This window comes from Erythrolamprus reginae, chromosome 2, assembly GCF_031021105.1.
Source record: "Erythrolamprus reginae isolate rEryReg1 chromosome 2, rEryReg1.hap1, whole genome shotgun sequence".
Lineage (NCBI taxonomy): Eukaryota > Metazoa > Chordata > Lepidosauria > Squamata > Dipsadidae > Erythrolamprus > Erythrolamprus reginae.
The window spans coordinates 207,770,446-207,782,869 of NC_091951.1; the positions used below are offsets into that span (position 1 = coordinate 207,770,446).

Consider the following 12,424-nt stretch of genomic DNA (forward strand, 5'->3'; position numbering starts at 1 on the left):
CTCTATAAGACGCACCTGCTGATAAGACGCACCTAGATTTTAGAGGAGGAAAATAGAAAAAAAATATTTTGAGCCAAAAAGTAGGCTAAAATATTTATTACAATAACACTGCCCTAGGGGAATTGGGAAAATATACAAACAAGCAACAAAAAATAAATAGCTCTAAATATTTTAGAATCCAAAGAAAGGAGAAGGCTGCATTCTCCTCGAAGAACGTTAGCTTTACGGGCTAATCTCCCAAATACGTCGTGGGAGGGGGAAGAGGAGGCATAATAGGTGGGGGGCTGGGCTGCTGGTGACCGAAGCCTGGATACTCTCTTGTTCAGGCTCTGCTTGGCTGCGGTGGCCAAGCTTGGGAAGCGGGAAAGCCAAGAGCGCCCAGCCATGAGGAGTGCGGGAAGGGAAAGTTAATAAGGTTACCCAAAACAACTGAAGTGAGAACGGCAGCAGCTGTTGTCGCTTCCCCTTGGCTGCCGCATCTCTCCGCCGACCGGCTGCGAGCGACTGGCTGGGTTTTGGGTCTTCGAGACCTCCCCGCCTCCGCCGCATTCGGAGCCCGAGAGGGGGAAAGAGAAGAATGGAGAGAGAGCCGCACGCCGGAGGCGGACGCCACTGCCGCCTCAACAGCAGCCACGGGAGGGGAGTCGCTGGAGCTGCCCCCGGACTTTTCACCAAGGCCAATGCCGCCAGCCCACATGCCCGCCTCTCCCCGCGGCGGCAGCGGCGGCGATAGTGCTGCCCATTTTTTTGAGGGGAAAAGACGTCGGCTGAGGGGTGCCCGGTGCTTCCCGGCGAGGAGGAGGAGGAGCTGGGCTCCGGAGGGGCGCATGGGGAAGGGCTTGAGCCGCCGCCTTCTCCTTTCCTGCTGCGTCGGTGACTTCCCTCGCAAAAGGCTGCGCCCGGTGCCGGCTGTTTGCCCCGCGGCTCTCTCGCCTCAGCGAGGGATAAGCAGCACGCGAGGCTGCGGCGAGAAACAACAGCAGCAGGAAAGGAGAAGGCGGCGGCTCAAGCCCTTCCCCGTGCGCCCCTCCGGAGCCCAGCTCCTCCTCCTCCTCGCCGGGAAGGACCGGGCACCCCCCAGCCGACGTCTTTTCCCCTCCAAAAAATGAGGCTTTCCGCCTTACGCCCTGCCTGATCCCACACGTTCCACCCGCAAAGATCAGCCTAGAGGCTTCGCCCTTCCCGCCCGCTCCCCCGGGAAAGAAAAAGCAGCCTGGCTCCCTTTTCCCTGGCCCTTACCTTCACAGCTCAGGCAGCGCTGGACTCCCCGCAGGGGAGTTCTACTGTATATCGCCGCCCCCCCCTCTGCTCCAGCGCCTCCCCCCCCTCCCTGCCTGCATCTTCGCTCCATAAGACGCGGCTGATTTTTCATCCTACTTTGGGAGGAAAAAAACTGCGTCTTATGGAGCGAAAAATACGGTAAGTTCATAAGATAAAGGTATCACTGTACATTCATATGCATGCTCATGCTTGCAAATGTGTACCCTCCTCTGTGTAAATAATAATAGAAGAGAATAAACAATCAGAGGTAGTCCTTTGTGACCGGAATCTCGATCATTGAGCAAAGCAGTCACATCACATGACTGCTTCACTCAACAACAGGACTCCCAATTGCAATCTCATGGTTTATTGAGTGGGTGCAGTGTTAGGCAAGGAATATGGAGTAGAGGAATTCCTGGAGGAGGAGGGGAGGGGAGGTCCTCGAAGACTCCGCTCAGGAACTTAAAAATCCTTCATCCTGAAATACAAACAGGATCTTAAACTATGATAAAGCTCTACACGGCATCGGACCAGAGTACTTACGGGACCGCCTTCTGCCACATGAGTCCCCGCGACCGGTCAGGTCAACATGTCGCCTGGCAAAGCCTAAGGGAAGAGCCTTCTCTGTGGGGGCTCTGGCCTTCTGGAATCAGCTTCACCTGGAGATTCGTACCATCCCCACCCTCCTCGCCTTCCACAAGAGTTTGAAGACCCCCTTGTGCTGACCGGCTGGGGACATTAGACATCAGCCCCTGCCAATGAATTGAATGCTTGTTTGTTGTTAGAATGAGAGTCATCAAAAAGGTAGATGAGGAATGTATTAGGGAGCAAGAATCAAAAGATAAATCTAGCCTGGATGAAATCAGCTCTGAAGACACTCTCGCAGATAAGGAAACTGGACTTAAATTAACGGAAGAATATGGCAGAGACGGCCCAACAACAAGATCTCAAGTGGAGGCGAGAAAGGAGAAAAGAAGAGAACCAGCAAACTAACTTACATCACAAAAAACCCTTACCGAATAATGAAATAAGACTATTCTCTATCAATATCAACGGCCTCAACTCTCCTAGTAAAAGGAAAAAAACATTCTACAAAATTGAACAACAAAAAGCAGATATAATCTGTCTCCAAGAAACGCATGTAAAAAAACAAGACCAATTAATCTTAAACCATCCCAAGCTTGGAGAAATCATCTCATCCCTTGCTGAAGTCAAGAAAAGAGGAGTAGTACTATACATTAAACCTAAACTTAACCCTAAACTAATTTACACAGACAACAACGGACAGATATTAATAGTACAAATTACATCAGGAACAAAAAAAATACATATAATCGCAATCTATGCTCCCACAATAAATCAATCCACTTTTTATGCAAAGCTACATCAAAAAATCACGGAATTAAACCTAACAAATATAATAATAACAGGCAACTTCAATGCAATATTAGACAGGAAAAAGGATCATAAAAGCACTAAGCAAATGAAAAAGAGAAAACAACTACCAACAACTTTTGAACAACTTACAACTGAATTAGCACTAAAAGACATATGGCGTCACTTTAATCCAAACAATAGACAATATACTTTTTTCTCTTTTCCTCACAAGTCATGGTCCCGCATAGATATGGCCTGGGCTGATTTAGAATTTATCAATGAAGTAACAGACATACAAATTCTTCCAAACTCCTGGGCAGATCATAACCCCATATTGTTGAAATGGAGAGATTCAACTAATAACCATTCAAGACGATGGACTATGAACCAAACAATATTTAAAGAAGAAAACTTTCAAAAAATGTTAAAACAACAATTGGGTGAATTTCTCCAAATTAACAATGATGGTAACACTTCCACACAAAACCTATGGGACACAATGAAAGCCTATGTGCGAGGAACCTATATTGCATACCAAAAGAAAAAGAAAAAACAGAAACAAAACAGCCTATCCATACTAAAAATAAAACTTCAGAACCTCGAAAAAACCCTACAAATGAAACCAGACAACGCTGAAATTTTAGGAGAATTGAATATTACAAAACATTACATAAACCTGCAAACTCAAGAAGAACTCTCACATAAACTAAGGATTGCCAAACAAAAGCACTTTGAATTTGCAAACAAACCTGGGCGATGGTTAGCCTCAAAACTCGCTATGACAGAAACAATAAGTATAAAAAAAGGAGTGAGGCAGGGCTGTCCCTTAGCCCCCCTGATTTTTATCTTTGCACTAGAAGTTCTACTAAATAAAATAAGACACAATAAGGAAATCCAAGGATTAAAAATTAAAAATGAACACTATAAACTTCAAGCTTTTGCTGATGACATGGTGTTCATTGTACAAGACCCCTTAAAATATGCACCTATCCTAATTAATGAAATAAATAAATTTGGAGAGATTGCTGGATTAAAAATTAATAGAGAAAAAACAAAAATGATAACAAAAAATATGACAAAAAAGCAGATATCGAAATTAGAAGAATCCACTAAAATAAAAACCACCAAAAAAGTTAAATACTTAGGATTATGGATTACCGCAAATTGCAGCACTATCAAGAAAGACAATTACGATAAACTAATCAATGAAATGGACAAAGATTTTTGCAGATGGTCGAAACTCCCACTCTCTATAATGGGGAAAATTGCTGTAATTAAAAGCAATATACTTCCTAGATTTCTATACCTTTTCCAAACTGCACCCATTAAACTAAATAGGACCTTTTTCAAAAACTTACACAAAAAAATTCGCAAATTCATATGGACAAAAAAAAAGGCCAGGATAAAACTTAAGGACCTACAAGACCATAGGTCAAGGGGTGGTTTTGGGTTACCAAACATGGAACTATACTACCATGCCTCAATTGTAAACCTACTGAAAGAATGGATAATACTTAAAAATTCTAGAATATTAACACTTGAAGGCTATGACCTTCAATCCGGATGGCACAAGTTTCTGATGACAGACATAGATAAAATACCAACATATTTCAGATCACACTACATCCGAAAAACCTTAATTAACACCTGGCACTTCATTAAAAAAACCCACTACCTCTGCATCCCAAAATGGTTTTCACCAACAGAAGCCATTATATACCCGAACGCATTAACCCCTGATAAAATTATAACATACGACCAACTACTAAACGAAAATAATGAGCTAATTCCTAAGCAAAAACTCATGGATAAAGGTATTAAAGTAGATTGGTTACACTACCTACAAATAAAATCAAAATATAATGAAGATAAGAACAAATCAGATTTCCAAAAAAATAACCCCCTCGATAAAATAATTTTTGGTCCACAAAAAAAGCAAATATCAAATATATACAATATCCTCCTTCAACATGATACTGTTGAAGAAATAGTTAAAGGATCTATGATAGCGTGGTCACAAAACTTTGGGTACACAATTTATTTAAACGAATGGGAAAAAATTTGGACTGCTAACTATAAACTAACGATGGCAACCTCATACAAGGAAAACCATCATAAAATGTTCTACAGATGGCACTTGCTACCTGCTAGACTTGCAAAAATGTATCCAAATCTATCACCATTATGTTGGAAATGCAGAGAAAAACCAGGTACATATTACCACATCTGGTGGACATGTGAAACCACCCAAAAATATTGGGGAAAAATTAAAACTATACTAGAACAAATTACCTCTCAGACTATCCATGCGAAACCCAAACTATTTCTACTAGGAATCACAAGACAAAATTTTAGTAAAGAAAACAGATATATTATAATCCATATTATTACAGCCGCACGGATTTTATATGCACAATTTTGGAAGCAAGAAAAAACCCCAACTACTCTATCACTCTTGATTAAAATAATGGAATGCGCAGAAATGTCCAAACTAACAATGGAACTTCAAAACAAGGATGAGACAGATTTCTACAAAGCTTGGGATAAATGGTACCTCTGGTTAAAAAAAAGGAATTATCTAAAAATTACCCATCAAGAAAAATATCCAACAAAAACAACTTGAAAAAATAGCAATTTACATCACAAATTATAACATCAAACCGAAACAACAAACTGTAAACATCGATCGACATGAACTCCAACTTTACAAAGAAAATAAACCCCTAAATGAATTATATATATTGGCACTAAAAACTACATTCAAAACATATCGATAAAGCCTTAGGGTAAAACACACCAACTACGAGCTCAAACTACAGGCCGCAAATCATGAAAGACCCAGCTCTAACGCTGGTTTTCGCTTCTCTATCCCCCCCTCCTTCTTCTCCCTATCCCCCTTCCTTCTATATCTACTTCCCTCCCTTCACAAACCCCTTCTCCCACTCCCCAATTACTACATAAGTAGAGTGTAAAAAAATGTACAATATGCATATCTCTTTTGTCTTTCTGTATTTGGTTTTTATTGTATATATTTAATAAATTTATTTTCAAAAAAAAAAAAAGAGAGTGACTTGTTTTTCAATAAATTTGGCTTTTATATTAGTTAGCTTAAGTTTTAAAAATTGGATTTAGGATATTTTGTATTGTTTTTTAATATGCTGTAAACCGCCCTGAGTTCCTGGAGATGGGCAGCTTATAAATCCAATTAAAAATGAGTGAGTGAGTGAATGAGTGAATGAATGAATGAATAAATAAATTAAACAATAAACAAACGAACATACAAATAAATAAATAAATAAATATGTTTGTGGCCTGTGCTGGACCTCCATCACTTGTCTGAGAAACTCCACCCTTCTTACCTGACTGTGCTGCCTCGCTTTCGTCTCCCTTTCATCTCTGGTGCCAAGGTGGAAGCACCGCCTCTGGAGGGAATTCAGCTCCCCTTCCACCTGCGGAAGGGAACTCCTTTGGCCAGGTGCAGGAAAGGAGCTCAGATATTGAGGATTTGAGCTCCATTTCTGCACCCCGCAAAAGGAATATTTTGCACCTGTCTGGATAGGAGAAAAATGTTAAGTAGGCATTTTTAAGCAATCTTTAAGAGGACAGATGAACAACTAAATCAGAGGCCTCTTGGGATATTTTGATGTCGGCAGTAGAAAATCCAAAGAGAATATTTTATTCCCCATGGAAGAGATGCTCACACAATTTGCTTTCTGTGAAGCTGGCATAATTTACCTCTGAAAGTATGCTTCCCCCCCAAAAGTAGGGGTCATGGCCTTTGGTTTCTGTTTTATAGGCCTTGTACTGTGTTTCTGCGATTGGCCAATTTTGAGGTTATGCTGTGTTTCTTTTTCCCTCCAGCAAGCCGGGCTCTTCTCTGCAAAGCTTCAGCATATTAACTCTTGACAAGGAGAAGCTGGAGAAGAAGGTCAGTGATGTGGATCTCTGTGTATGCGTGTGAGGCAGTCACATTGCACAACCTCAGCGTACGCTGTGATCTGCTTTGCTTTGCTTTAATTTCCACCCAAAGGCAGGCCCCCAATTTTCTGTGCTTCAGATTAAATCATTTCTAGGGAGAAAGAAAGGAAGATGCATGTGTACCTGCATATATACATAGTTACACAGCAAGGGAGTTTCTTTTCAGTTGACTTTATCTTTTTATAAACATTTTATATTTTCATAAGCATAAGTATTATAATATTGCACAAAATTCAGTAAATGACAACTGAATAGCCCTAATATTACCAAACATTCCCATTTTTCTTTTCTTACATGTGAGTTTGATCACATAAGCGGTTTAAGTTTCCAATATTTAGTCAATATTCACTTTGTACAATGTAAAGTCAATTTTGGCAGGACAAGAGATAGACAGTGATAAGAAGAAGTAAAAAACATACAACAAATGGTGTATAGGTCAGGAAAATTCTGTGGTTTTGGTTCTCAGCATCTTTTTTCATCTTTCCAGAAAAATAAAAGTCATGAGAATTTACCATAGTAGAATTACAAACCAAATATTGATTGCACTGTACATCTACACACACTCTACACATATTCAGAACTCTGGTTCTTGTAGAGCAGTGTTTCCCAACCTTGGCAACTTGAAGATATTTGGACTTCAACTCCCAGAATTCCCCAGTGTTGCCAAGGTTGGGAAACACTGTTGTAGAGCAAACCACTGAGAATAGCATTACTCACAGCTGGAGAGAGAGAGAGAAAGAGATTTATTGTACTTTCTGTCCATTTTTACTGTGGATTATTTTTGTTTTTTGGTCCTGCTGCTTCATAATACATGTTTTATTTTATTTTCAAAGTAAGAAAAATACAACTAGCTTTTAGATGTGCTTTGTGAAAAATATCTATTCTTCCTGCGGTCTTATTTTGAAGAGAGAAAAAAACAACCACTGGTGCCAAACTAAAAGAGAAAGGAGGAGATGTAAGTGCTTTGTTCAAAGCCTCTGGTGCTCAGTGTCTTAAGTTCCCCCTCCTTGGCACCTGCTCAAGAGAGTAGTCCAGAAACGCTCTGAGGTTGGAAAAGAAAACATTTCTAGGGGCTGATTACTCAACCTGTTTGACAATTAACTTGCTAGAATTTGGTCCTAGAATGTCTCTTACCGTATATTGTTCACTCTCCAATGATTTTGTTAGGGATTTACAAACACCTCCCTCTTGTTAACAGATAGTGACATACAATCAAGCTGGCCAGCCGCCCCCCAGGGACCTGGTAGAGCAGCATCAAAGTATCATTCAGAAGATCAACTGGCAAAAATCCCAGCTACAGCATGGAGGACCTGCAGTCATGAAAGGTATTTTGATAGGAAGGCTCAGCTATGAAACCTGTTTCTCTTCACCGAACTGACACCAATCCGCCCTAAGGCATCCAAGGGGCGGCTCCTGACCATGTTTGATCTTCATTCTACAGAATATCTGACTCGATTGGAGCAGTACCTCCAGTGGTACACAGAGGCAGCAAGGCGCCTTGGAAATGACGGAAAACGGGTATGGAGTGATTTTATAGAATGGTGGTAGGGCGAGGGAAGGAGACTCGTTTTCAAGCTTGGTTTTCAATGGAGGACCACTTATTTAAAAGAGCACCAAACCTGTGTCCACACTAGGGCAGTTTGAACGCAGGCCTCCACTAAAATGCTGTTTCCTCTACTGTTTGGCAGGAGGCAGCTAAGGATGCTCTTTACAAGCGCAACCTGGTGGAGAGGGAGGTGAGTAGTACCTGCAGATTCTTCTTTTCCCTGCCCAGTTGGTCAGAACAGATTGAGACAAGTCCGGAACCCTTTTTCATCTTGTGTCATGGGTTCCCCTTTGTGTGTGTGTGTGTGGGGGGGGTGTCCTTTCTTTATTTTGGGCGGGAAGAAATGGTTTTCCTGAAGGATTTTAAGTTGTACAATTTAACTGAGTACTTGAACTATTGAAAGTGTTCTACAAATCAGGTTCCTAATCATTGCAACTTTAAAACATGTGGACTTCATATCCTAGGCTGGGAAATGCAGGTCTCAAAAGTTGTCAATATTGGGAACCTTTGCTACATAAGATAAGCCAAGGCCATGTGCCCAAGTCCTCCTTAGTCAAGTTGTTCTCCACTTTGGGATGCATGATTTTCCTGTAGCTGCATCTGGGACAGGTTCTTTGTCCTGTCTCCATAGGCATAGGTAAGCTCATTGCTGAGGTCTTCCCAGTCTATGTGGTTATGTCACTACAATGGCTATGCTATACTAACTGCACTGATTCCCAATTTAGAGTGCTATTTTGTAGGCAGGTTATTTAAACAATTGCCAGTTTGCACAGATATTTCTTAGGTGATTTTTCTTAGGCTGGTGGCTGCCAGGGAGACACTCTTCACGGTAGTTCTTAAAATCTCAGTTTGTCTACCTTGGATTTTTTTAAACTTTATTTTTATTTTTATGCCAGCTTTTGATCAGCCTTTGGGAAATTTGTATGTTAGTGGTCTTTATTTATTATATATATATATTTATCCTGCCCGTACTATGGCACAAACATACCTAACACGCTTTCCACCTCCTATTTTTCTCCACAACAACTCTGTGAGGTAGGTTGGGCTGAGAGAGAATGATTGAGTCAGTCACCCCTTGCATGATAAGGCAGGACAAGAACTCACTGTCTTCTGGTTTTGAGCTAGCGCCTTAACCACTTAGACCAAACTGCTTCTTATGAACGCCATACTAGTTTATCTATATTTTTGTCTTTTCTTGGAAACATTGATGTGCCTGCATTTTTTTGTCTTTCAGCTGCAGAAGTTTCGGAAATGAAGCTTACCTTTCCAAGCAACGATGCTTTCAAGCATTGTCTTTTCACATGTAACAACAGGTGAAGGAAGTGGAAAGACCAAAATGCATACGCTCTATGCTGATGGATCAGTAATGCCACAAGCTGATTCTTGATTAATTGACTTTGCAGAAAATTCTTCCTAGGTTTCACCATAATTACATTAAAACCCCAATGACCTGAAGAGAGACAATCCATGTGACAGGTGCCTTATAGCTACTTCCAACACTCCTTCCTTTTGCACTAAGCATTTTGCACATGCTACTTAAACTCTTGGTTTTTTTTTTAACCTGATCTAATATAATCCCTTCTCAGCGGTTAAGGAGACTCTTGTGTGTGAAGCCTTGTATGCCCATGCCTGTGGGATTCCAATGTTTAAATCTACCTTGTATACCGGTTGAGATAGAAGTTCTATTACATGGTCTCCCCTGACCAGGGTATTTAATAGTTTTAGGTGTGTAATGGAGATAGCAATTGCAGTGATGGAGATATTCCAGAACACCCCAAATTAACTGAGTTGGCCCATTTTGGAATTTGGTACTTTCAGTGTGTTTAACAAGGTTATTCCAGAAGCCTATAGTCTGCATTCATTTCCTAGATTTCCTTATAGCTACATACATCACTCTGTTCTCTTCTGCACCAGGCACTTTGGACGCTTTTTGATTTTCTGGCCCTTATTGGTGTATTCTGGCAACTGAAAATTAACTTTTCACTCATGTAATCACTTTTCAGTGGTTTTCAATGGTCAAACAGATCTAACTGGGATCCCTCGTGTGTGCAGTCTTGCATGCCTTGTATGCCAGTTGAGGATCCTGCATATGTGGTGTCCATTTCTACTGAGAGCTAACTGGTCTGCTCCTCAGCCTCTAACATGAAGAAGTATGTTGCCACAAGACTCATTCTTTTTGATGGGTCTGGACCTGTAACATACACTTTCTCGTTGCTTCTACCTTGTCTTAGAGGGGCCAAGAGGCAAAGCATCTGTGAGATTGCTAAATGAGATGGTTCCCTTCTTTAATGTATAGAGAATAGCAGAGCAGTCTTTCTCCTAAAGAAAGGATAATCCCCTCAACCCCTGGAGTTGCTGGTTGAGGAATTCTGGGAGTTGTCCACAAGTCTTAAAGATGCCAAGGTGGGAGACCCCTGGTTTGTGGAATTCATCCATGGTACTCTTAAGGAGGTTAGATTTTCTTCTCATATTTGTAATTGTACGATTTCTGTTGAATGGAAAATAGTGTCTGATAACCCCCTTCTCCCTGATACATTACAGAGAGAGATTGTGTCACTTAGCTCCCTCTTCCCCACACAAACAGGAGAAAAGGTACTGGAAGTTGTCGGAGTGCTTTTTTTAAATAATCAATTTTTGACAAATGGAAATGTGATCTTTCCTAGTCCTTTTTTCTGTAAGATTCGAGTATAAGAAATTAACTCAGGATTGTTGCTGCTGCTCAGGATGAAATGAGGTGATGAACTGTGGGTTGTATCCAGGTGGTCTTCCCTGCTTCCACCTACATACCTTTTAAAACCAAATTTTAGTTTATTATAAAGATGATAAAAGGAAAACAAATGTACTATATGCCCTTTTCTTTCCTGTCCCATTTTCACAACCTCATTTTTATAAAAGTGCCTGTCTCTAAACCTCAGCCAGAGGTTTTCAGAATTAATGTTAAAAACAAAGGCTGCAAATCTGTGTTATGGCTTTATTTTATGTATATGATGACATAAATGTATAACATTTTTAAAGGAGGGAGGGGAGAAACTTTGTTCAAAACAAAACAAAAATATTTAATGTACCAGTAATAAATTCTCCAAACCTCCTTTTAATCTGGATTCTGTTTATGTGTCTGCTCATTAGTAAGATGCCATTCCTAAGGAAACTTCTGTCTATTTTGTCACTTTAATTCCCCCCCATCCATCTCTGTATAAAGAGTTTAATCTGCTAAACTAACACAAGTTAGATTATGAAGTTGTTAATGTATGAGCAGAGTAATCCTTGTTTACCAAGGATGTGCACATACAGAAACGTTTATATTGAGATTAGTTGTGGATACCTACTCAGCCACACAGAGATATACTAACTTGAATTAAACTTTACTTTGATAAATAACATAAAGTCATACACATAATAAGTCTGAATAACAATCCAAATATTAACAAGTAAACAGTCTTTCTTACCAGTTGTCTTTGTCAAAATCAGCAACGATATCCAGCCTAAACACATTTTAGCTGATATGCATAACTACCATACAGAGAGATTGCAGAGCTAACCTAACAGTGAGTAGCCATTAACGGGGAGTAGCCAGACAAAGAGAAACAGAGAGGGTGACTCAGAGAAATAAGCTATAAACTCTAGCTGTCTCTTGTGGCAGTCTGCAACACCTGCAGCCAATATATTGGCAATTCAACAGTTATGGACAGAGTCCTAACATTCTCCCCCTTGGGTAGATCAATATATAATACCTTACATCTTCAAAACATAGTTTTCACAACACTCTTTGTGTTTAATTGCACCTTGTGCTGTAGTGAAATGGTCTGCAATGTTCTGTTCAGTCATGCAAGTATTCTAAGTTAACCATTTTATTTTGAACACATTGTCTAACATTCAGATATCTCAAATCAGTATGTTCAGACTTTGTTTTCACAGCTAAACAATTAGCCATACTAATTACAGATTGATTGTCTTCATACACAGTAAATAGTTTCCTATATCCTTTAACAATTGTTTATAATACACCAATTTTGTACATAAGAAACAGAGAGGGCGAGTCAGAGGAATAAACTATAAACTCTAGTTCTCTCTTGTGGCAGTCTGCAACACTTCATCTAAATAGACGTAGCTCAGCTCTAATACATATTGTTGGTTTATATATATTGTCAACCTAACTGTTATGCACAGAGTCCTAACAGAAGTCATTTGATATTGAAGTAATTTTGTTTCTATGGCTTCATCCTTGATACAGGCATGGTGTCTACGATCTCAATTAAAGTTATA

The 12,424-nt window shown here is 40.2% G+C and overlaps 1 protein-coding gene across 5 annotated transcripts in view; it reads left to right on the plus strand.

Moving 5' to 3' along the window:
* Window positions 1-11,256, plus strand: part of CC2D1A (coiled-coil and C2 domain containing 1A) — a 73,077-nt gene extending 61,821 nt beyond the window's left edge. For all 5 annotated transcript variants that reach the window (XM_070741509.1, XM_070741510.1, XM_070741507.1 and 2 more), the window contains exons 26-30: window positions 6,499-6,565; window positions 7,814-7,940; window positions 8,057-8,133; window positions 8,304-8,351; window positions 9,396-11,256. In XM_070741509.1, coding sequence (XP_070597610.1) covers window positions 6,499-6,565; window positions 7,814-7,940; window positions 8,057-8,133; window positions 8,304-8,351; window positions 9,396-9,416 — 340 coding nt within the window. In that variant the 3' untranslated portion in view covers window positions 9,417-11,256. The remainder of the gene's footprint in view (window positions 1-6,498; window positions 6,566-7,813; window positions 7,941-8,056; window positions 8,134-8,303; window positions 8,352-9,395) is intronic.
* The last annotated feature ends 1,168 nt before the right edge of the window (window positions 11,257-12,424 follow it).